At 39.8% G+C, this 18,666-nt stretch overlaps 1 protein-coding gene across 11 annotated transcripts in view; it reads left to right on the top strand.

Annotated features, from left to right (window-relative positions):
- The window catches only part of SH3KBP1 (SH3 domain containing kinase binding protein 1), a 404,503-nt gene that overhangs the window by 217,003 nt on the left and 168,834 nt on the right, over window positions 1–18,666 (top strand). For 9 of the 11 annotated variants that reach the window (XM_034434094.3, XM_034434130.3, XM_034434103.3 and 6 more), the window contains one exon: window positions 5,041–5,164. The exons of the other annotated variants lie outside the window; for them this stretch is intronic. In XM_034434094.3, the coding sequence (XP_034289985.1) occupies window positions 5,041–5,164 (124 nt within the window). The remainder of the gene's footprint in view (window positions 1–5,040; window positions 5,165–18,666) is intronic. 11 annotated transcript variants of the gene reach the window in all.

Raw genomic sequence — 18,666 nt, forward strand, 5'->3', positions numbered from 1 at the left:
ATTTTTGGTTTGGGAAGCTTCACCCCTGGGAGTATTTCAATGGTGCAGTCAGTGGCCCTGTGGGGAGGCAGATTATCAGAAGCTTTTTCACTAAACACTTCCTTGAGGTCCCAATATTCCTTCGGAATTTTCTCTTCTCCCTCAATATAGTTAATGGCTACTGCGGCCCCTTCTGGTCTTATGTCGTCCCTTAGGGAGGGGCCTTCCTTTTCCGGAGGTGGTTCTGCCGTACAGATGCGCAGGACCCCCGTTTTCCAATTTACTCGTGGGTTCCATTTTCGAAGCCAGGGCAGTCCTAGAATTAGGGGCCTTTCCATGCCAGGGGCTACAATAAAGCTGAGCTTTTCTATGTGATTCCCCAACTGTAGTTCGAGGGGTTCGGTCATAAAACTAGCTGGGCCCCCCCTGCAATCGACCCATCTAATTGACAAAATGCAATGGGTCTTTTTAAAGTTTTCAGTCTCAGTCCCATTTCCTCCACTACTTTGGGGCTAATTATGCACCTAGTGCACCCCGAGTCCAACAGGGCTAATAATTGCGCGTGAGTTCCTGTGGAGGGCACCCTTACTTCTACGGGGATGAGTAAGGGTTCTTCCGTGTGACTCACCCGTTCATCGGTGTCCGAGTCGGAGTCTGTCTCGCTGTCGTCATCGTTGGTCGGAGTTCCCAACTCACGCTGGTTCCGGGGAGTGAACTCAACGACTTCTCCTTTCAGGGCGGTGCCGCGGGTTTTGGCGGGTATTTTATCGCTTTTCTTTTGGCTGGCCCCGGTGGCTTTTGGCGGTGGTTTGGAGAAACATTCGGCCGCCCGGTGACCCTCCTTCCCACATTTGAAACAGGTGAAGGGCTTTGACTTGGGTTTGAATTCGGTCTTCCCGCCAGTCATCTTGGCCGCCCCCTTACGGTAGAGAGAGGATGACTGGTCCCCCATCCGCCTTCCTCGGAGTTCGCTCCGTTTCAGCTCGATCTCCACATCCTCAGCTACTATGTACCATCTATCCAAATCATCGGGGACCCCCATGCTCCTGCAATCTCGATATATCTCATCATTCAATCCATCCTTGAAACTCTCCAAAAGCGCCATTTCTGACCAGCCTGTCATATAAGGTGCCAGTTCACGAAACTCTTGGATATACTCTGCCACCGGCCTCCGGCCCTGCTGAATGCTCTTCATTCTGAGTCTCGCCTTTCATTCAGCTAAATGGTCTTCAAAACGTCTTCTAAGGGCCCTCATGAACTGGTTGTAATTTCTCAGCAGGAGGGAGTTGTTATTGTGGAGAACTACCATCCACTCAGCCGCCACTCCCTCTAGGGCATTCGCAACGCTTCTGACTTTAGCCGCATCTGTTTCGTAGTCCTCCCCCCAATCCTGCATGTGGTTCCACACTTGGGTCAGGAAAAATCCCAAGGTTTTAGGATTTCCATCAAACTTTCCAGGAAGGGGGGGGATTTTTGGCTTTTTACGTCTGCGGGGGGGGGCCTGCAGGGCTGGGGTTCTCTGGCCGGCTGCATCTCTTCCTCGAGCTGCCGAAGCCTGGGATGTTCCCTCCTCAAACTCTTCCTCTTCCCCGCAGGCTGTCTCTTCTGCCTCCCCCCTGGGGTCTGCTTCCCCCTTCTCCACAGGAGTTTCAAAAGACTCACGGTTTTTTCTGCTTTCTTCCACATCACGGATAAGCTGCAAGGCTTCATCTATCATGAGACGTTCCTTCTGCTGTTGCATCCACACTGCCTCCCTTTTTCGGGGTCTGGAAGTCGTCACTCCCCGGGGATTCTCCCCCCAGTCCGGCAGTCTGCCCACACCTTTGGACCATCTAGCTTCCTCCGGTTCCAAACGGAGTTTTTCCAGCCATTCTGCAGTTTCTCTTTCCGACTGGAGGGCGGTTGAACTCGCTGCCCCCATCTTCCCTTCGTCATCACTCCCTCGATCTGACATACTTTGGATTTTCAGTCCCCTCGGGTTTTGTCCGGGATGACTGAGAAGACTTCCAGCTTAATGTCAGGTATGCTTCCTTCAGTATCCAGGAAAGAAAACCCCAAACTCAAGCATTTTGAAGAATCTGGTACTTTTACTGAATATGAAAAGATTAACATCCCAGTGAAAAGCTGGAAGTGATCAAAACGCGCGAAATGCATCTACTAAGCTTCTTCCCCCCCTCGTGTTTATAGTTTCTCAGCCAATCTAAAGGTCTTCCAAAGGTCAGGTGGCAACACGTCTGGCAGCGTCATCCATCAGGAATGTCGAGACAGTTGGTCGGCCATCCCCTTCTGAAATTTAGTTTCGATTCCCACGAAGTCCCCTCCTACAAAGACAAACCCCCTCCTGCTCTCTCCCCCCCCCTTTGCTCCATACCTAATCCCTCCCCGTTTCTTATGGCAGCTAAAGCAGGAAAGCTGATGCTGACACTCACATTGTGATACTCATGAACAAGTGGCAGATATATTAACAAAACCATTACCCACCAATCAACATGTGTATTTATCTTCAAAATTGAATATACATATTTAAATCTATAAATATTCAATTTAACCGTTAGGTATTTTAGAGGGGGATTTGTCACCAAGAAAATACCTGTCTGTATATATGTATGTGTGTGTGTGTGTGTGTATATATATATATATATATATGTGTGTGTGTGTGTGTGTGTGTGTGTGTGTGTGTGTGTGTGTATGGATGAGCTAATCCCCATGATGTAATTTATGTATCCCTCCACTTAACTCCTCCTCATCTTTTGCTCCGCCCCTTGAGTATTTAAGCAGATGTTCCTGTCAAGACTTCTTGGCTTGTATGTAGATCTCCTGTAGAAGAAAACAAATAAATAAAACAGTGTTTAATTTACAACCTTTGTCTACATATTTTATTTGGGCCTGAAAATAAAGAAAAGAAAAACAAGCAACAGCACAGGCTGGTCTTTGGAGATATCAGGCTCAACTGGCACCACTGACTCTGCTAAGTCTTCCGGTTCCTATCCTGGCTGCGTTCCCTCTGCCATGCCTGCTTGATTGAAATATATGGAGAGCGCTGACTACCTGTCAGCTTCTGAACAGGCGCTTGGAAAAAAAACAAAACCAGGTTCCTGGGTATAGTAATTTTTATCCTGTGCTCCAGCACGTTCCAACAATCAATTACAGTGAAGAAGGAATAGTCAGAGCTATTGCACAGTGCTTCCCTCCACCTTTTAATGTCTCCTGCGCTCCACCCATGACTCCACTCCCTAGCTGTGCCTCCAGTACGACCTCAGCCTATCACACAGCCAATATGCCGCCCCTAATCCAGACTGGCTGGCTAGTTCATTAACCAAGCCGAGAGTCAGCAACTCCTCTGCAGTTTGGCTCTGTCGGCTGTTCATTGGCCCCGCCTCCCAGTTGTGCTGTGAGAATGCCAGCATCGGGAACATGGCTGCAGCTGCAGCAGCGGTGAGAGCTTCGTATCCCATCTGATATGGCGACAGCAGCCCCAGTGACAGCTTGGCACGGGCGCATCTGTGATCGGCGTTGGACCCATATATGAGTCTCCTGGCTCCACCTGAATGACAGCCCCAAGTATCATCGAGTCGGGGCTGACAGTCTTGTCATATGAAAGATATTGAAAGCATAACTGGAAACAGTCCAAATGGTTAAATAAACAAAATATAACTCCATATTATCTAAGTGTTTCTTAACGTTGGCAACTTTAAGATGTGTAGATTTCAACATGCTGGAGAATTCTGGGAACTGACGTCTGCAAATCTTGAAGTTACCAAAACTGAGAAATACTCAGTTAAATTATTCATTGCATGCTGGTAGTTTTCTGGCATTTTTAAACTTGAAAATATGATGATTTATTTAAATAAATGGAACATTAGTGCAGCAACCAGAATTTATAGTTCATTATTAGCATAACGTTTCTGCCATTTTAAGGTTTTCTTTTTGTTTCTGCCCAATTAATAGTTCATTGTTATGAAGATTCTTTAACTCAGTATGTATAAATGAGAGAGGAAGATCATTCTGGTTGCAGGAAGAAATGAATATTGGATAAAACTGCCCAGAATAAATTTAAAAAAAAACCTAAAGTTCAGGGTCAGACTCTCTTTAACAACACTTTCTTTCTAAAACTCCATGAATGACTTGCTGTAGCTGAGGGGCACAGTCCATAGAAAGAAACTGAAAATTTAGCACATTTACTTCAGGTTCTTCCTTCCCATTCTGATCTCTGGTCACCAAGATCTCTTTAAAGCTTGTGCTTTCTATCTGCAGTTGATCAGGCAATAAGAAATGTCATACTCACTGCCAGACAGCTTCTTCTGTGGCTCCTTGATGGTAGTTTGCATTATACACCTGCAGTCAGAGTTACTTTTCTGGTTAATGTCACATGCTGATTCTTTAATATAATTGTGTGGAAGAAGGCATTGTGTTTATGTTAAATAACCCACAGACCGCTTCTGGTCTACCAAATCCATTTATGTCATCCCAAGGCTCTTTAAGATCACAGCATTTAAAGATAGCAGTTTTCAATTGAATTATTGTTTTCTGGTTTTGATTATTTAAGCCTTAGAATAAATTAGATCTCTGGGATTACATGTGTTTTGTATATTTTTCATTCCCTCCACCCACCACACAAGAGAGGGAAAAGCTAAAATGTTTGTTCCTGTTTACTTAGTGATGTAATTCTCATGGCCCTAGCATTCACTAGAAACACAAGAAATAATAGTTTGGGGTTTTATTTTTTGTTTTAACATAGCTCTGGACAAAAACTACTCCTTGTACTATAGCAAGGCATGGAACTAATTCCCAAATAAGCGTTCAGAGGCTGTTACTTTAAAGGCTACAGTTTTGCATTTCCACATAATAATTCTACTTATGAGTTCATTATGGAAACCAGCATATACAGTATAATCAATGGTTTGATTTATTTTATTTAGCTTTGTGTACCATCAAGTACTATAGTTTCTTAGTTGTTTACCAGATTTGGAAAATCTAATGTTTATCACATGATTCATCTCTGTTTATGGATGTGAATTTTAAAAGGCACCCCCCCCCCATTTGTCTTTATTTCTTACACAGGAAATAAAAAAAGATGTGAAGAAAGAAAGTTTTGCCAGCAAAGCACCAGAATTGTCTATGCATGAAGTTTCTAATGGAAGTTCTTTACTATTGTCTGAGACAATTATTAGAACCTCCAAAAAAGGTAATACATTTTAATTGTAGAACTTTAATAAAGACAAATTATACCTGATATTTTAAGTGTCTCCTAGGCATCTCAATTCATTTCTTGTCACTCATTGTTGCTATAATAGAAACAACAGTATGGTCCTCGATTAGAGATCCTATCATATATAGAGTAGGATGAGAATGCTTGGGATAAAACTGCTATTGAACAAGATACTGATTTAAATGTACCCAAACTGATTGCTATTGTTTGCTAACAGAGAATGCTGAATACAATTGCAACTATAGGAATTGGTACCCTTCTACTTTTTCCTAAAGAATTCCAATTTGTCATGAAATAAAGCTGAAATAGACAGAAATAAATGGCATTCACCAGTGGTGGGTTCCTCCTGGTTCGGCCCGGTTCCACCGAGCCAGTAGCTGTGACGATATGACGTCACTGAACCGGTTCTCCCCCCCGCTCCCCCCCGCATTATTCTTACCTTTTATTTGGCCCCACTCCCAATCTATTGCTGCCTCCTGAGTCCCAGCTGATGGTTAGAGGGGAAAAAAACTGTTTAAACTCTTGTGGCAGGGCTTCAAAGGGCCACCCTACAGCTGATCAGTGTTAAAAGAAAACAAATGAGTAGACCAGTGCCTGCAAAAATACATGAGTAGATCAGTGCCTGCAAAAATAAATGGGTAGATCGGTACAGCTCTGCAAGCAGTTAAAAGCCTGGTAGACCAGTACCTCCGCTAAATCCTAAATAATTGTCACGTGACCATCAAGCCACACCCACAAAATAAGCCACACCCACAGAACCGGTAGTAAAAAAATTTAGAACCCACCCCTGGCATTCACCATTGATTATTCCATAGTTCATAGATCAAACACTTTGCTTTTAATGTATATTAGCATACATTTTATGAACATGATAGATTATTATTTCTACTCTTGGCTACCTTTTCTGTAACACTATATTAAAACTAAAACTTTTCATTGTTTCCATTGTCAAATGGTGCTCAACTTTCTACCAATTTCCTGTGTTATTCTTTTTCTTAGTGCTTACCCTGCACGATTGTGGGATCTAATTGTTTTTGCAATGCCTTTAGTGCTTACAGTAAGGAATCAGTGCAGCAGACAATGGAGGGATTTTTTTGTTTTATCAGCATCTAATCACAGAACCTGAAAGGGAGTGCCATACACATACATCATTATATAATGCAAACACACATAAGCACAAACACCCTTCTCCCCAGTGGTGAAATCCAAATTTTTTTATTACCGGTCCTGTGGGCGTGACTTGGTGGGCATGGTGTGGCTTGGTGGGCATGGCAGGGGAATGATACTGCAAAATCTCCATTCCCACCCCACTCCAGGGGAAGGATATTGCAAAATCTTCATTCCCACCCCATTCTGGGGCCAGCCAGAGGTGGCATTTGCCGATTCTCCGAACTACTCAAAATTTCCACTACTAGTTCTCCAGAACCTGTCAGAACCTGCTGGATTTCAACCCTGCTTCTCCCCTTCCCCCCTCCCCAGTCTGTGTATATATAAAATATTGAGAGCGGGAGGGATGGATAAGGATATATGTATTTATCAAGCAGATCAGATGTTTTTCAACTTTCCATTAATTTATCTTCAAGTATAAATGTCTGTGTTTGCATACGTATACATACGTACTGTATATAAAAAGGTATAGTGTTTTATGCATATCTGGGGAATTGGTTTCTTCTTGAGAAGTTAATAGTAACAGTATGGAAGTGATAATAAAGTTGCTTCAGTTTTATGTGGTAGAACTGTGGTAAGAATGCACCCCACCCCAATCTTTTTGACTAATGCCCCAAAATAGTCGCAAAAATAAAACTCAAAGCCAGGAAAAGAAATACAGAAGCTGCTAAAAGTAAAAGAACACCATCTCCATTTTTTTCTTCTTCCCCTAATAGAAAGTAGCTGTAGGCAAACAGCCAGACAGAGCTCAAGCTGTAAAAGAAACAATGTTGCAATAGTGAACTTGAGTAACCCTGTCATTGAGAAACAATTACTCAAGCCTGCCCATCCATTAACAAAGGCATGCTAGAGGCAATAAACAGACCAAAGATAACAGGATAAAATCAATTACACATGCCTGACAGAATTAGGACCAAGGGAAGGTGATAATTAAGACCCTTCATGAGCCTTTGGGAAACAAGTAAAACCAATCAAATAATAAAAGCACACAAAGCAAACCTCAAAATTACAAAATATTATAAACTGTATAAAAATCCTTACACTCACCAAGCTAATTTGTCAGCCACTCCAGAAACATGTTTCTGTCACTAAAGTTTCTGGCAACTAAATAAACAGACCTTCTTTCCTTGTGGGCAGCCTACATTTTATTTCCAGCGTCTCTCTCCTGGCTTGGATTTTTCTTCCAACAGAACAGCCACATACAGGGCATAGAAAATAGGAGTTCAAAAGATGTCCAAACAAGTTGTATTTTGAAGAAAGCTTTAATGAAGTGAGACATATTCAGTAAACATCTGGTGTAACTGTTTTCTATAATGCTAGATGCTCTACATGAACTTTTGTAAATCCCCTTTTTATTACATTTATGATGCAGTTAGTTTCTTATTTTAGTGTTGTTTGTGACAGACCAGGGGTGAAATGCTTCTGGTTCGGACAGGTACACCCGATCCAGTAGCGATGGAGGCAAGTGGTTCGGAGAATCGGTAGCAAAAATCCCTGGCCCCCCCCCCATGCCCAGCTGAGCCGCACAATCATCAGAGACTTTTTTTTAACTTTTAAAAGCATTTTTTCTGCAACCTCTTCGGCCGAAAAAATGCTTTTAAAAGTAAAAAAAAAAGCCTCTGATGATCATGCGGCTCAGCTGGGATTGTCAAAGGCTTTTAAAAGAAAAAAACCCTTTTAAAAAGCCTCTGCCGATCAGGCAACTCAGCTTGGATTGTCAGAGGCATTTTTTAAAAAAAGAGTTTTTTTCTTTTAAAAGCCTCTGACGATCCAAGCTGATCAGGCAATTTAGCTGGGATCGTCAGAGCCTTTTGAAAGCATTTTTTTACAACCGCTTCACCGAAGAGGTTGTAGAAAAAATGGTTTTAAAAGTTAAAAAAAAAAAAGAATTGGCCACGCCTACCCAGTCACATTAACCCCCCCCCCTTCCCACCAATCCATACCCACAAAACCGGTAGTAACAAATTTTAGATTTCACCACTGTGGTAGATAATAATGTTTTTATAAGAATCCAGCAAATGTTTTTATAAGTAATGTACTGGCTGTAGCAGAGTTAAAAAAGGAAGAAACAATGCTGATATTAGAGAATGTGATAGGACATGAGCTAGTGGTTTGAATTTCACAATATCCTTTATATTGAGATGCTGCCTTCTGCCCAACTGCCTTCAAGCTGAGGGCCACATTTTGTCTGTAAGTGTCTTATAGTTGCATTCAAAGTTGTGTATGAGATCAGGTAAAAAATAATTATATTCCATTTGTTTTACATTTAACCATTTTACCCACTTCAATATTTCTATTTAAATGTTTAAACACAGTAGATACAATTAATCACCAGTCATGAAAGTTTTTCTTTCTGGCACATTACAAATTACAATTGGAAATTATTTAGAGGCCACACACAAAGCTTCTCCAGGGAATATGTGGACCTGAGGTCTCAGATTAAGTTATTTTCTTTGTGTGAGTTTTGTTTTCAAAAATTAGAAATCATGTTGCTTCAGAGGGCCTGTTGCATTTACAATACCTGTACCTGGGGTGCATTGCAGCAGTTTAATCTGGAATTATCCCTCATACCTGTTAATTCTTAAAACAGAACTAATTGATGATTGGTATGCATTCAATGATTGGTATGCATTTCTCCCATAAGAATTTTTTTAAAAATTATTATTGGTTTAAAATTAGGTCTGCTTTCTGAGGTCCAGCATTGTCTTCTGTGGGCCTAGGAATTAGAATACCAGTTTGGTGCACCTTTTACTAACTTAGCCTGTATTTGATAAATATATTGTTTTGCTAGAACTAGTTGTAATTAATTGAATTTTGACAGAACAAAAGACAGTGTTGACTTTAGACAATTTGTTTTTTTAGTACATTCTTCCCAAATCACAGAATGTTGACTCTTTTTAATATTAATTATACAAAGCTTGCAACACTTAATCCAACATTAAGACCATAAAGAGGCAGATATTATAAGAAACAAACATGTAGACAATGTATCAAACCTATTAAATTATTTACATAAATTTAGGCCCGAAAATCAGCTGACTGGCACGCGCATGTGCGCTGAGATGAGCTTGCGTGCCAGGCGACATGGCAGAGGTGGCACGTGTGCCATAGGTTCACCATCACGGACCTATACCTACAAATTGTAGAAGGATTTGAAATATTTTTTTAAAATCTTCGTGGCATTCAGTTTTAAAAAGGCTACAATTTCTAGCATGTGCCTCTGCAATAGTTTTGGTTTTAAAACTACAACCTGAAACTGTAAAACAAGGTAAAGCTGTGTTCTTTACCATGTACTTATGATATATATATATATATTGTGGTTTTAACAGCTGTCAGCTCTTTCTTATTTTGTTCTGAAAATTCTATATGTAGTGAAATGAAAAAATTCTGGGAATCTTTAAATAAAGTCCTCCTTGAATGGGATCCTCTTAAGGGGTTATATATATTTTGACAAAAGAAAGGTAGAAATAGAGGAATATTAGGGCACTAGAGTCCCTAATTAAAGATAAAGATAGAAAATATTAGGGCACTAGAGTCCAAATAAAATATAATAATTGATGTGTAAGTTCCAGAATATAAACCCTGAGAACCAAAACTACTGGTGCAATTTTGCAGTGGTAATTTTACAAGATTATTTTAGTGTTCTAAAAGACTTGGCATTGCTTTTTGAATTGGATTTATGGAAGCAAATGAGAAGGCCATGTATGAAATTGGGGATTGGGCCTCTGGGTTCTTAAGGCCCTGAAATGAAAAGGAAGCATGCTCTGTTATAACAGCAGCAATTTTAAGTCCTAAGCATTTTTGATAGTGTTTTTATATCCATGAACTTTTACTAGCCATTTAATTTTTAATGTCCACCCAAACCATTCCACTTTAGATTATTATAAAACAGTGCATAAACAGTGCATAAATATGTAGGACCTAGCATTCAGCAGCTGCAGGAAGGAATGTTTAGAAGTACTATAAATGGATTGGCTAATATTCTTAGTATAGTTAAAATTAACAATACTTCATTTTATATTATAACAAAATATGTAATAATAATAATTTTTAACAAAATATATTAAAAACAGACAACAGATTATTACATATTACTCAGTTCTGAATATTATTCATAAAATGGTATTAGTTAATCAGTGGTGGTTTAAAAATAGTTTTGACGCTGATCTCAGGGGTGATGTCCAACTCATCTGGAAAACACCAAATTAGGGAAGATGATGGTGGTTCTTATAAAATTAGAAATAATGAAAATAATTCAGGGAGAGAAAAGTAGTCATCCTCCAACAAAACCAGTGGGAGAGGTCAAATGTCCTAGTTCTCATTCTTCACTAAGTGTTTAAGGTCTGTTTGGGGCAGAGTTCTTTGCTGTAATCTTGGCAACTGCTTGTGTAAATAAAGCACTGTATTTTGCTGATTTTAGCTTTTCTGAAATTGCTATAAAATGGGTAGCTATAACCCATTATGTCACTGAGGCAAAAGACATATATGAGTCATTTAGAACCAATCCCATTCTTATAAACTGTTTCAGTTGATATCAGTCAAGCCCCATCGTAGCAGACCTTGGGTGGGCCCAGAATAGTTTCTGGTTTACTTTACAGATAGGATTCTTTTGGTTTTATTTAATTTGAATTGTTAACCTTTTCTCTTAGGATTTAACAGAAGATGCAGCTAATGCATAATAAATAGCATATTTCTGAAAAAGTTAATCTTAATCTCTATGAAATCACACATGGATTTTGCATTCTACATTGAAAGCTAAATCTGGCCCTAAATTCTGCCTCAGTTTACCTTCCTAATAAGCAACTAGGTTGGAAGATCATTTAAAAACAGTTTATTAGGGTACCCTGATAAAATGGGATGTCTCTATGAAAAAGGAGACAGAGCCCTGAGCCCCATGTTTCACTCCTTTTTATAGTTAACATAACAAAGAAAATGCAAAAGGAAAGTTGACTGGATAGGGTAAAAGTAACCTCCCCTTTGCATAGGCAATCAGTTACATGTAGTCAAACATGTTACATATTTGCATCCCATAATATCACACATGTTCATTAAAATGAGGTCTGACATGAGAAGGGGCATAATTGTAAGGAAAATGGTTGTTTGGAGTTCACAAAAGGAATAAACCAAATCCCAATTTGTACTAACAAACTTTCTTATCTGGAGCTAGTCTCCAGGTTATTTATCAGTTTAGGAATCTTAAAAGCTAATAAACCTGAACATCATTTTAAAAGAGAGAAAATAAATCACATTAAAATACAAAGTAACTATGTTAGCTAACAAATTACAAAACCCATGTCATTTGCCCCTCAACATGGAATCAGAATTTCCTAAACTATTTTTCTGGGTGGGGCCCTATTCTCATTGGCTTGACTAGAGATCATTCTGCTGCTTTTGTTTTAATCAATCTGTTCCAGGGAAGAAAGATTAGTGCTGCATCCTGTTCCCATACTGGTCTGTTCCATGACGGGAATGAAGGTGCGCTCTGATTGGTCGTGCCTCAGATGGTGCCGAGTATAAAAGAGCTGTCAAAAGATCCGAGCTGCTGCTATTGTTGTGAGCCAGCAGCTGCCTATTAGACTTATGTTAGCTGCAATAAACTGTTAACCTTTACTGCTGTCTTGCCTCAGTCTGTCAGCCCTTGTTCAGGAATAGAACAATTGACGACGAAGGTGGGATGTATCCCAGACTGAGGCACTAGACGAAAGCTGGTTACGGAGCTAGTCATGGAAACAAGAGCTGTCACTATCCTGAACTGGAGTCAAAAGCGACGATGTCGTACTACCTTACAATGATCCAGAAATTTTGAGAACTAAAGTGCTTATCCCCGACAAGAATGGCAGCAATACCCTCTTTTGCCACCTTCAGCCCAGTGACAGAAATGTGGAACATGTACCTAGATAAATGTGAGTGCTTTTTGTTAGCAAACAAGTACACAGAAATCTCAAATGATAGGAAAAAAGCATATTTTTTAACGTTTTGTGGAACTGAGGTGTTTGAGACGGCTAGAAACTTGCTAGCACCCCAAAAAATACATTCCATGGCATGGGAAATGTTAATTGCAAAATTAAAAAGCCATTACACCCCAATGTTGCTTGATGGCAGTAGGCACCGCCTCAAGCTGCCTACCAATAGAAATGACACTAAAGAAAGGCCAATGTTTCAAAATGCATGCCTCAGCTGTGGAGGGAATCACCCAAGCTCAGCCTGTAAATTCAAAAACATCGACTGCCTTCGTTGTGGAAGAAAAGGACACCTAGCAAAAGTTTGCAGAGCTCCTCAACCCACAATAATGCCCTCAGTGAGAACACGGTTCGTAAGAAAAACTCCTTTTAAAACAACAAACAGGAGAGAAGACTGCTACACAATTACAAAAGATAGATACCCTGCAGAATCAGTAATTGAGCAGGCCAATAGTAATCGCAAGAAAAAAAATTTCCTCACTATTAAAGTAGAAGGAGCCCCCTGCAAAATGGAAGTAGACACAGGGTCATTTATGTCCCTGATGTCCTGGAGCACCATCAAATGATTGGTTCCTAAACTTTCCAAGAAAATGATTAAGCTGTGCCTCTAAGGACTTAGAGGTTACCAAGGAAGGAACATTCCCACCCTTGGTACAGGCAAATTTCAAATAGAGTTTAAACAGTTCACAGGGCAGCTTTCCCTCATCATAGTAGAAGAGTCCCTCCCAAGCCTTTTGGGGCTTGACTGGTTTGACTCACTAGGCCTGGCAGTCACTGGCATCAAATCAACCACATCAGCGAACCAGACATATCCAACTTAATCAAAGAGTTTGCAACAGTATTTGAAGACAGCCTGGATAAGTACACAGGCAACCCTCTTTCATTTAATTTAGAACCCCAGGTAGCACCCATCCGCTTAAAACCAAGACAAGTGCCCTTCGCCTCAGGGCAAAGGTAGACACAGCCTTAGACAAACTTTTGGCACAAGGAATCCTAGAGGCTGTCGACCACACTAAGTGGGAGACACCTATTGTAACACCAGTTAAATCGGATGGGTCTGTGAGAATATGTGCTGACTACAAGTGCACTTTAAATCGAGCACTTCAGCAAAGTGCCTATCCTGTGCCTGTAGTACAGCACTTATTACACTTGCTAGGAGAGGGTAAGATTTTTGCAAAATTGGATTTAACACAGGCATACCAACAAATTCCTGTGGACACACCAACTGCTGAGGCACAAACAATTGTGACTCATAGGGGGGCCTTTAAGTGCCATAGGTTACAATTTGGTGTTAGTGTGGCCCCTGGCATCTTCCAAAGTTTAATGGAAAGGTTGCTCCAGGGCATCCCAGGTGTCATCCCTTATTTTGACGACATACTGGTGTCTGCAATCAACTTTACGGAATTGAAAGAATGCCTAAGGGCAGTTTTGCTGAAATTTTAAAAAGCAGGTTTAAAGTTGAAATGTGAAAAATGCCAATTGGCTGTGCGCAAAGTAGAATTCTTAGGATACAGGATAGACACATCAGGCCTACATCCTACTACAACAAAGATAAAAGCTATCCAAGATGCCCCCACACCCAAAAATAAGACAGAATTACAAGCATTTTTGAGTCTCATAAATTTTTATAGTTTATTCCTGCCCCACAAAGCATAAGTCACTGAGCCATTGCATAGACTGCTGGACACAAAACAGCCATGGCACTGGGGCAAGAAGGAAAAGGCCACATTCCAGGCAGTCAAAAGCCTCCTAACTTCTCGAAGTTTATTGATCCAATATAATGAAAACTTACCTTTAGTGCTGGAATGTGATGCCTCTCCCTATGGCGTTGGTGCTGTGCTTAGCCACAAACTACCAATGGGAATAGAAGCACCTATTGCATTTTTTTCAAGAACACTACCTAAGACTGAAAGGAATTATAGTCAAATTGATAAAGAGGCATTGCCACTAGTCACTGGTGTCAAACGGTTTCATGAGTATTTGTATGGTCGAAGCTTTGAACTGATTACAGACCATAAACTGTTGTTGGGGTTACTCTCAGGTGACCGCCAAACACCCCAAGTTCTTTCACCACGCACGACCAGATGGCAGCCTACCCTTATTCATTAACACATCAACTGGGAAGACATCTTAGCCATGCTGATGCATTAAGCCAATGCCCTTTGGCCATTGATGTAGAAGACTCAGCACCTGCCCACACAGTTCTCATCAAAGACCTATAGTGCCCTTTGACTGCAGCCGATGTAGCAAAACACTCTGCTAAGGACCAGGTAATTTCCCTGGTAATGGGCTGTCAGGACTTGATGTCCCATTGAGACATCAAGTCCTGATAGCCCGGGTGAGGGACACCCAGGGATAGTGCACCTGAAGGCGCTGGGACAAAGTTATGTGTGGTGGCCCAATATGGACCAAGCTATCACGGATTGGGTCTCAGGCTTGCCAAGAATCCAGATTAAATCCACCCAGGGCCCACCCCACAGAATGGGAAAGACCTAGGAACCAGAAGCGTTGCAATGATACTGGCTGGAAAATAGCGAAGCTCTGATGAGCTTTGCGAAAATCCAGCCAGACAAACCGCTGTTGGGGGGTCTTTGGACCAGAACTGTCTTGGAGGGATGGTGAAGAAAGAGAGGCACCTTGGAAGACCAAGAGGAACAGGCAAGTTCCTTGAAGGGTCGGAAGCAGCTCATTAAAACGACTGCTCTAAGTTGGGGCAAGCGGACTAAGATTTGTGCAGGAGCGATGTTTGAATGAGTATTGTTACCGGAGGAGCGATTTGGCCAATTTAAAGGTAAAAAGAAATTATTTGGAAAAAGCTTGAAAGAGGTCCCAACGTGAAATGAGCAGCTAATTGGCACTTTGGAATGTTAATTGGAGGGGAAAGAACAAAGAGGAAATTAAAAGGCTAAAGCCCCAAAAAGAAAACTTTCTACCTGGACTTAAAATTGAATTTGGAGAAATTATAAATAATACAAGAAAAAGGAAACTGAGAGAAAGCATTTTTTAACAATAAAAGGAAAACAAATTGAAGAGAAAGCATTTTCTTTTTTTTTATTTGAAAAGTTTTACAAATACATTTTCTCCCCAGTTTCCCCCCCCCCCAAAAAAACCCCCAAACCCTCCCTAACCCTCCCCTTTTCCCCCCAGGACTTCCACAAAATACAATCCTAATCAAAAATACATTTTATGAAACTTAAACCCCTCCACCCCCTATATACCATTTATACCTTCATAAAACTCAGTTAATCTATCCCTACATAATACATTCCTTCAGCTAAAAGCTATCTGATATTTCCTAGTTTGATATTTATTCTGCACATAGTCTATCCACTTTTTCCACTCCCATACATAAGTCTCTTGAGTTCGGTCTTTTAAATATGCTGAGATCTTCGCCATCTCTGCAAAACTGGCCATCTTCAAAGTCCATTCTTCAATAGTGGGCAAAACATCATTTTTCCAATATTGACCTATCAGTAACCTCGCTGCTGTCACCATATACAATATCAGCTTTGTTTCACCCAATGTAAAACCCTTAGCTATATCCAATAAAAACAGTTGTGGAGAAAACTGAAGTTTTTTTTTCAAAACATTTTGCATAACCCACCAAATTTTTATCCAAAAAGCCTTCACTTTCTTACAAGTCCACCACATATGATAATATGTGGCGTCTAAACAATCACATCTCTAGCATTTTGGTTGAACATTAGGATACATACACGATAATTTCTTAGGGTCTAAATGCCACCTATAAAACATTTTGTAAAAATTTTCCCTCAGATTCTGCGATTGTGTAAATTTAACATTCTGGACCCATATTTTTTCCCATGTTTCCAACATCACTGGTTCTGCAAAATTTTGTGCCCACTTTATCATACAATCTTTAACCAATTCATTTTCCGAATCCCTTTCTAGCAAAACATTATAAACCCTCTTAATATGCATTGGACCTTTCTCTTTTATATGTCTAACCAATTCTTCTTCATGCATCATTATACCAGTTTTTTGATCTTCTTTCCATCTCAGTTGAAGTTGATTATACTGTAGCCAAGTTAAATTAATCCCTTCTTCCAACAGTATTTCTAATGTCTTTAATTGCCATCTGCCCCCATCCATAAAAAGAACTTCTTTGTATAAAAACCCCCCGAGTGACATTATATTTGTATTCCACATGATATGACCAAGATCCAGCCATAACGGTATTTTGTAATCCCATTTGAATCGGTGCTTCTTCCAAACTCTCATCAAAGAGTTCCTAAATATGTGGCTTTTGAATACTTTATCCACTTTATTCTCATAAAATAAATATGCATGCCAACCAAATTCAAGATCATGACTTTCTATATTCAATATTCCAATCTTTATCCTTCCAAACCAATCGCTTGCTTGCGTCAAAGCTGCTGCTTCATAGTACAGTTGTAGATTTGGAAGTTTAAGGCCTCCCCTTTCTGGAACATCTTGCATAATTTTCAGTTTGACTCTTGGCTTTTTCTCATTCCAAACAAACTTATTCAATCCATTTTGCCATTCTCTCAATTGCTTATCACTTTTAAGCACCGGAATCATTTGAAACAAAAAAAGAAATCTAGGCAAAACGTTCATCTTAACTGCTGCTATTCTTCCAAGCAATGACAGCTGTAGTTTTTTCCAAGTCTCCATATCCTTTTGTACCTCTCGCCACAACACCTCATAATTATTTTGAAATAATTTTATATTTGAATCTGCAACTTGAACTCCTAGATATTTAACTTTTGATACTATTTCAAAGCCTGCCTTGCTTTCAAGTTCCTGCTTTCGATCTTGTGTCATATTTTTAACAATCATCTTAGTCTTTTTCTGGTTCAGTCTAAATCCTGATATCATACTATATTCTTTTATAATGTCTTTCATCTGGATTATTGATTCCATCGGCTGTGTTAGGGTAACAACCAGATCATCTGCAAATGCCCTGGTCTTGTAGTCCTCATGCCTAATAGCTATGCCATGTAATGAGTTTGAATCCCGTATTGTATTCAGCAAGACTTCTAATGTTAGAATAAATAACAATGGGGATAGCGGACAATCTTGTCTTGTTCCTTTTTCAATACTAAAATTTGTAGTCAGACTTCCATTAATAATAATTTGTGCCGTTTGCTGTTGATAAATTGCTGAAACCGCCTGTATAAACTGATCCCCAAAGTCCATTTTTCTCAGAGTCTTTAATAGAAAGTTCCAATCCACTCTATCAGAGGCCTTCTCCGCATCCAAAAACACCAGCACTGCAGATATCTGTTTATTCTTCTCAAGATAGTCCAATAAGTTTATTATTTGCCTTACATTATCCTTCATGTATCTGCCTTCTATAAATCCTGCTTGGTCATGATGAATCACCTCTTGAATAACTGGCATTAATCTGTTAGCTAATACTTTTGCAAAAATTTTATAATCATTGTTCAGAAGAGATATTGGTCTATAATTCTCAGGTTTTTTAAGACCTGCTTGCTCTTTTGGTATCAGTGAGATGTAAGCTGCTTTCCATGAAGGAGGTATTTTACCCCCTTGTTGTATACTACAAAATAAGTCTTTAAGATGTTCAATAATTTCTGCTTGTAAAGTTTTATAATACACCACAGTTAAGCCATCCGTCCCTGGTGCTTTAGCTGTTTTCAATTGTTTAATTGTGGCAATAATCTCCTCAACTATAATTGGTTGACTCATTCTTTCCTTTTGATCACTAGAAATTTTTATAACTCTTTTTTCTTCTAAGTATTTATCTATAAGTTCAGTCTTTATTTCATCTTTAGCATATAATTTGGTATAATAATCTAAAAAAGCTTCTTTGATTAATTTTTGTTGAAAAATTTCCTTCCCTCCAATGTCAATACTACCAATAACCCGTGTGCTCTGACGCTTCCTCAATGTGTAGGCCAGCCATCTGCCCGGTTTATTAGCGTTACAAAATTTATGTTTCGCAAATTGTAGGTTAATTGCTGTTTGCTCCGCCATAAGCATATGAAATTGATCTTTCAAGAGTTTTATAGCTCCTCGTATTCTTTCATCTGTTGGGTTCTTTATAAGTAGCTGTTCTTCCTTCTTTATCTCTGCTTCCATTTCCAATCTTTTCTTTGTTGGTTTAATCTATGTTTAGAGTTCATATGAATGAGTACCCCCCTCGTATATGCCTTACTCGCATCCCACACAATTTCAATAGGGGTACCCTTATTCAAATTCATTTCAAAAAACTATTTCGTTTGCTTTTTAAGTTCGTTTACATTTTTTTCGTATCTAAACAAATTTTCATTTACTCTCCATGATCTTCTCTCAATCTTTCCCATTTCAATTTCTATCCATACTGGGCTATGGTCGGTTAGAGTC

Source organism: Pantherophis guttatus, chromosome 5 (assembly GCF_059756535.1).
Source record: "Pantherophis guttatus breed Tessera chromosome 5, ASM5975653v1, whole genome shotgun sequence".
Taxonomy (NCBI): domain Eukaryota; kingdom Metazoa; phylum Chordata; class Lepidosauria; order Squamata; family Colubridae; genus Pantherophis; species Pantherophis guttatus.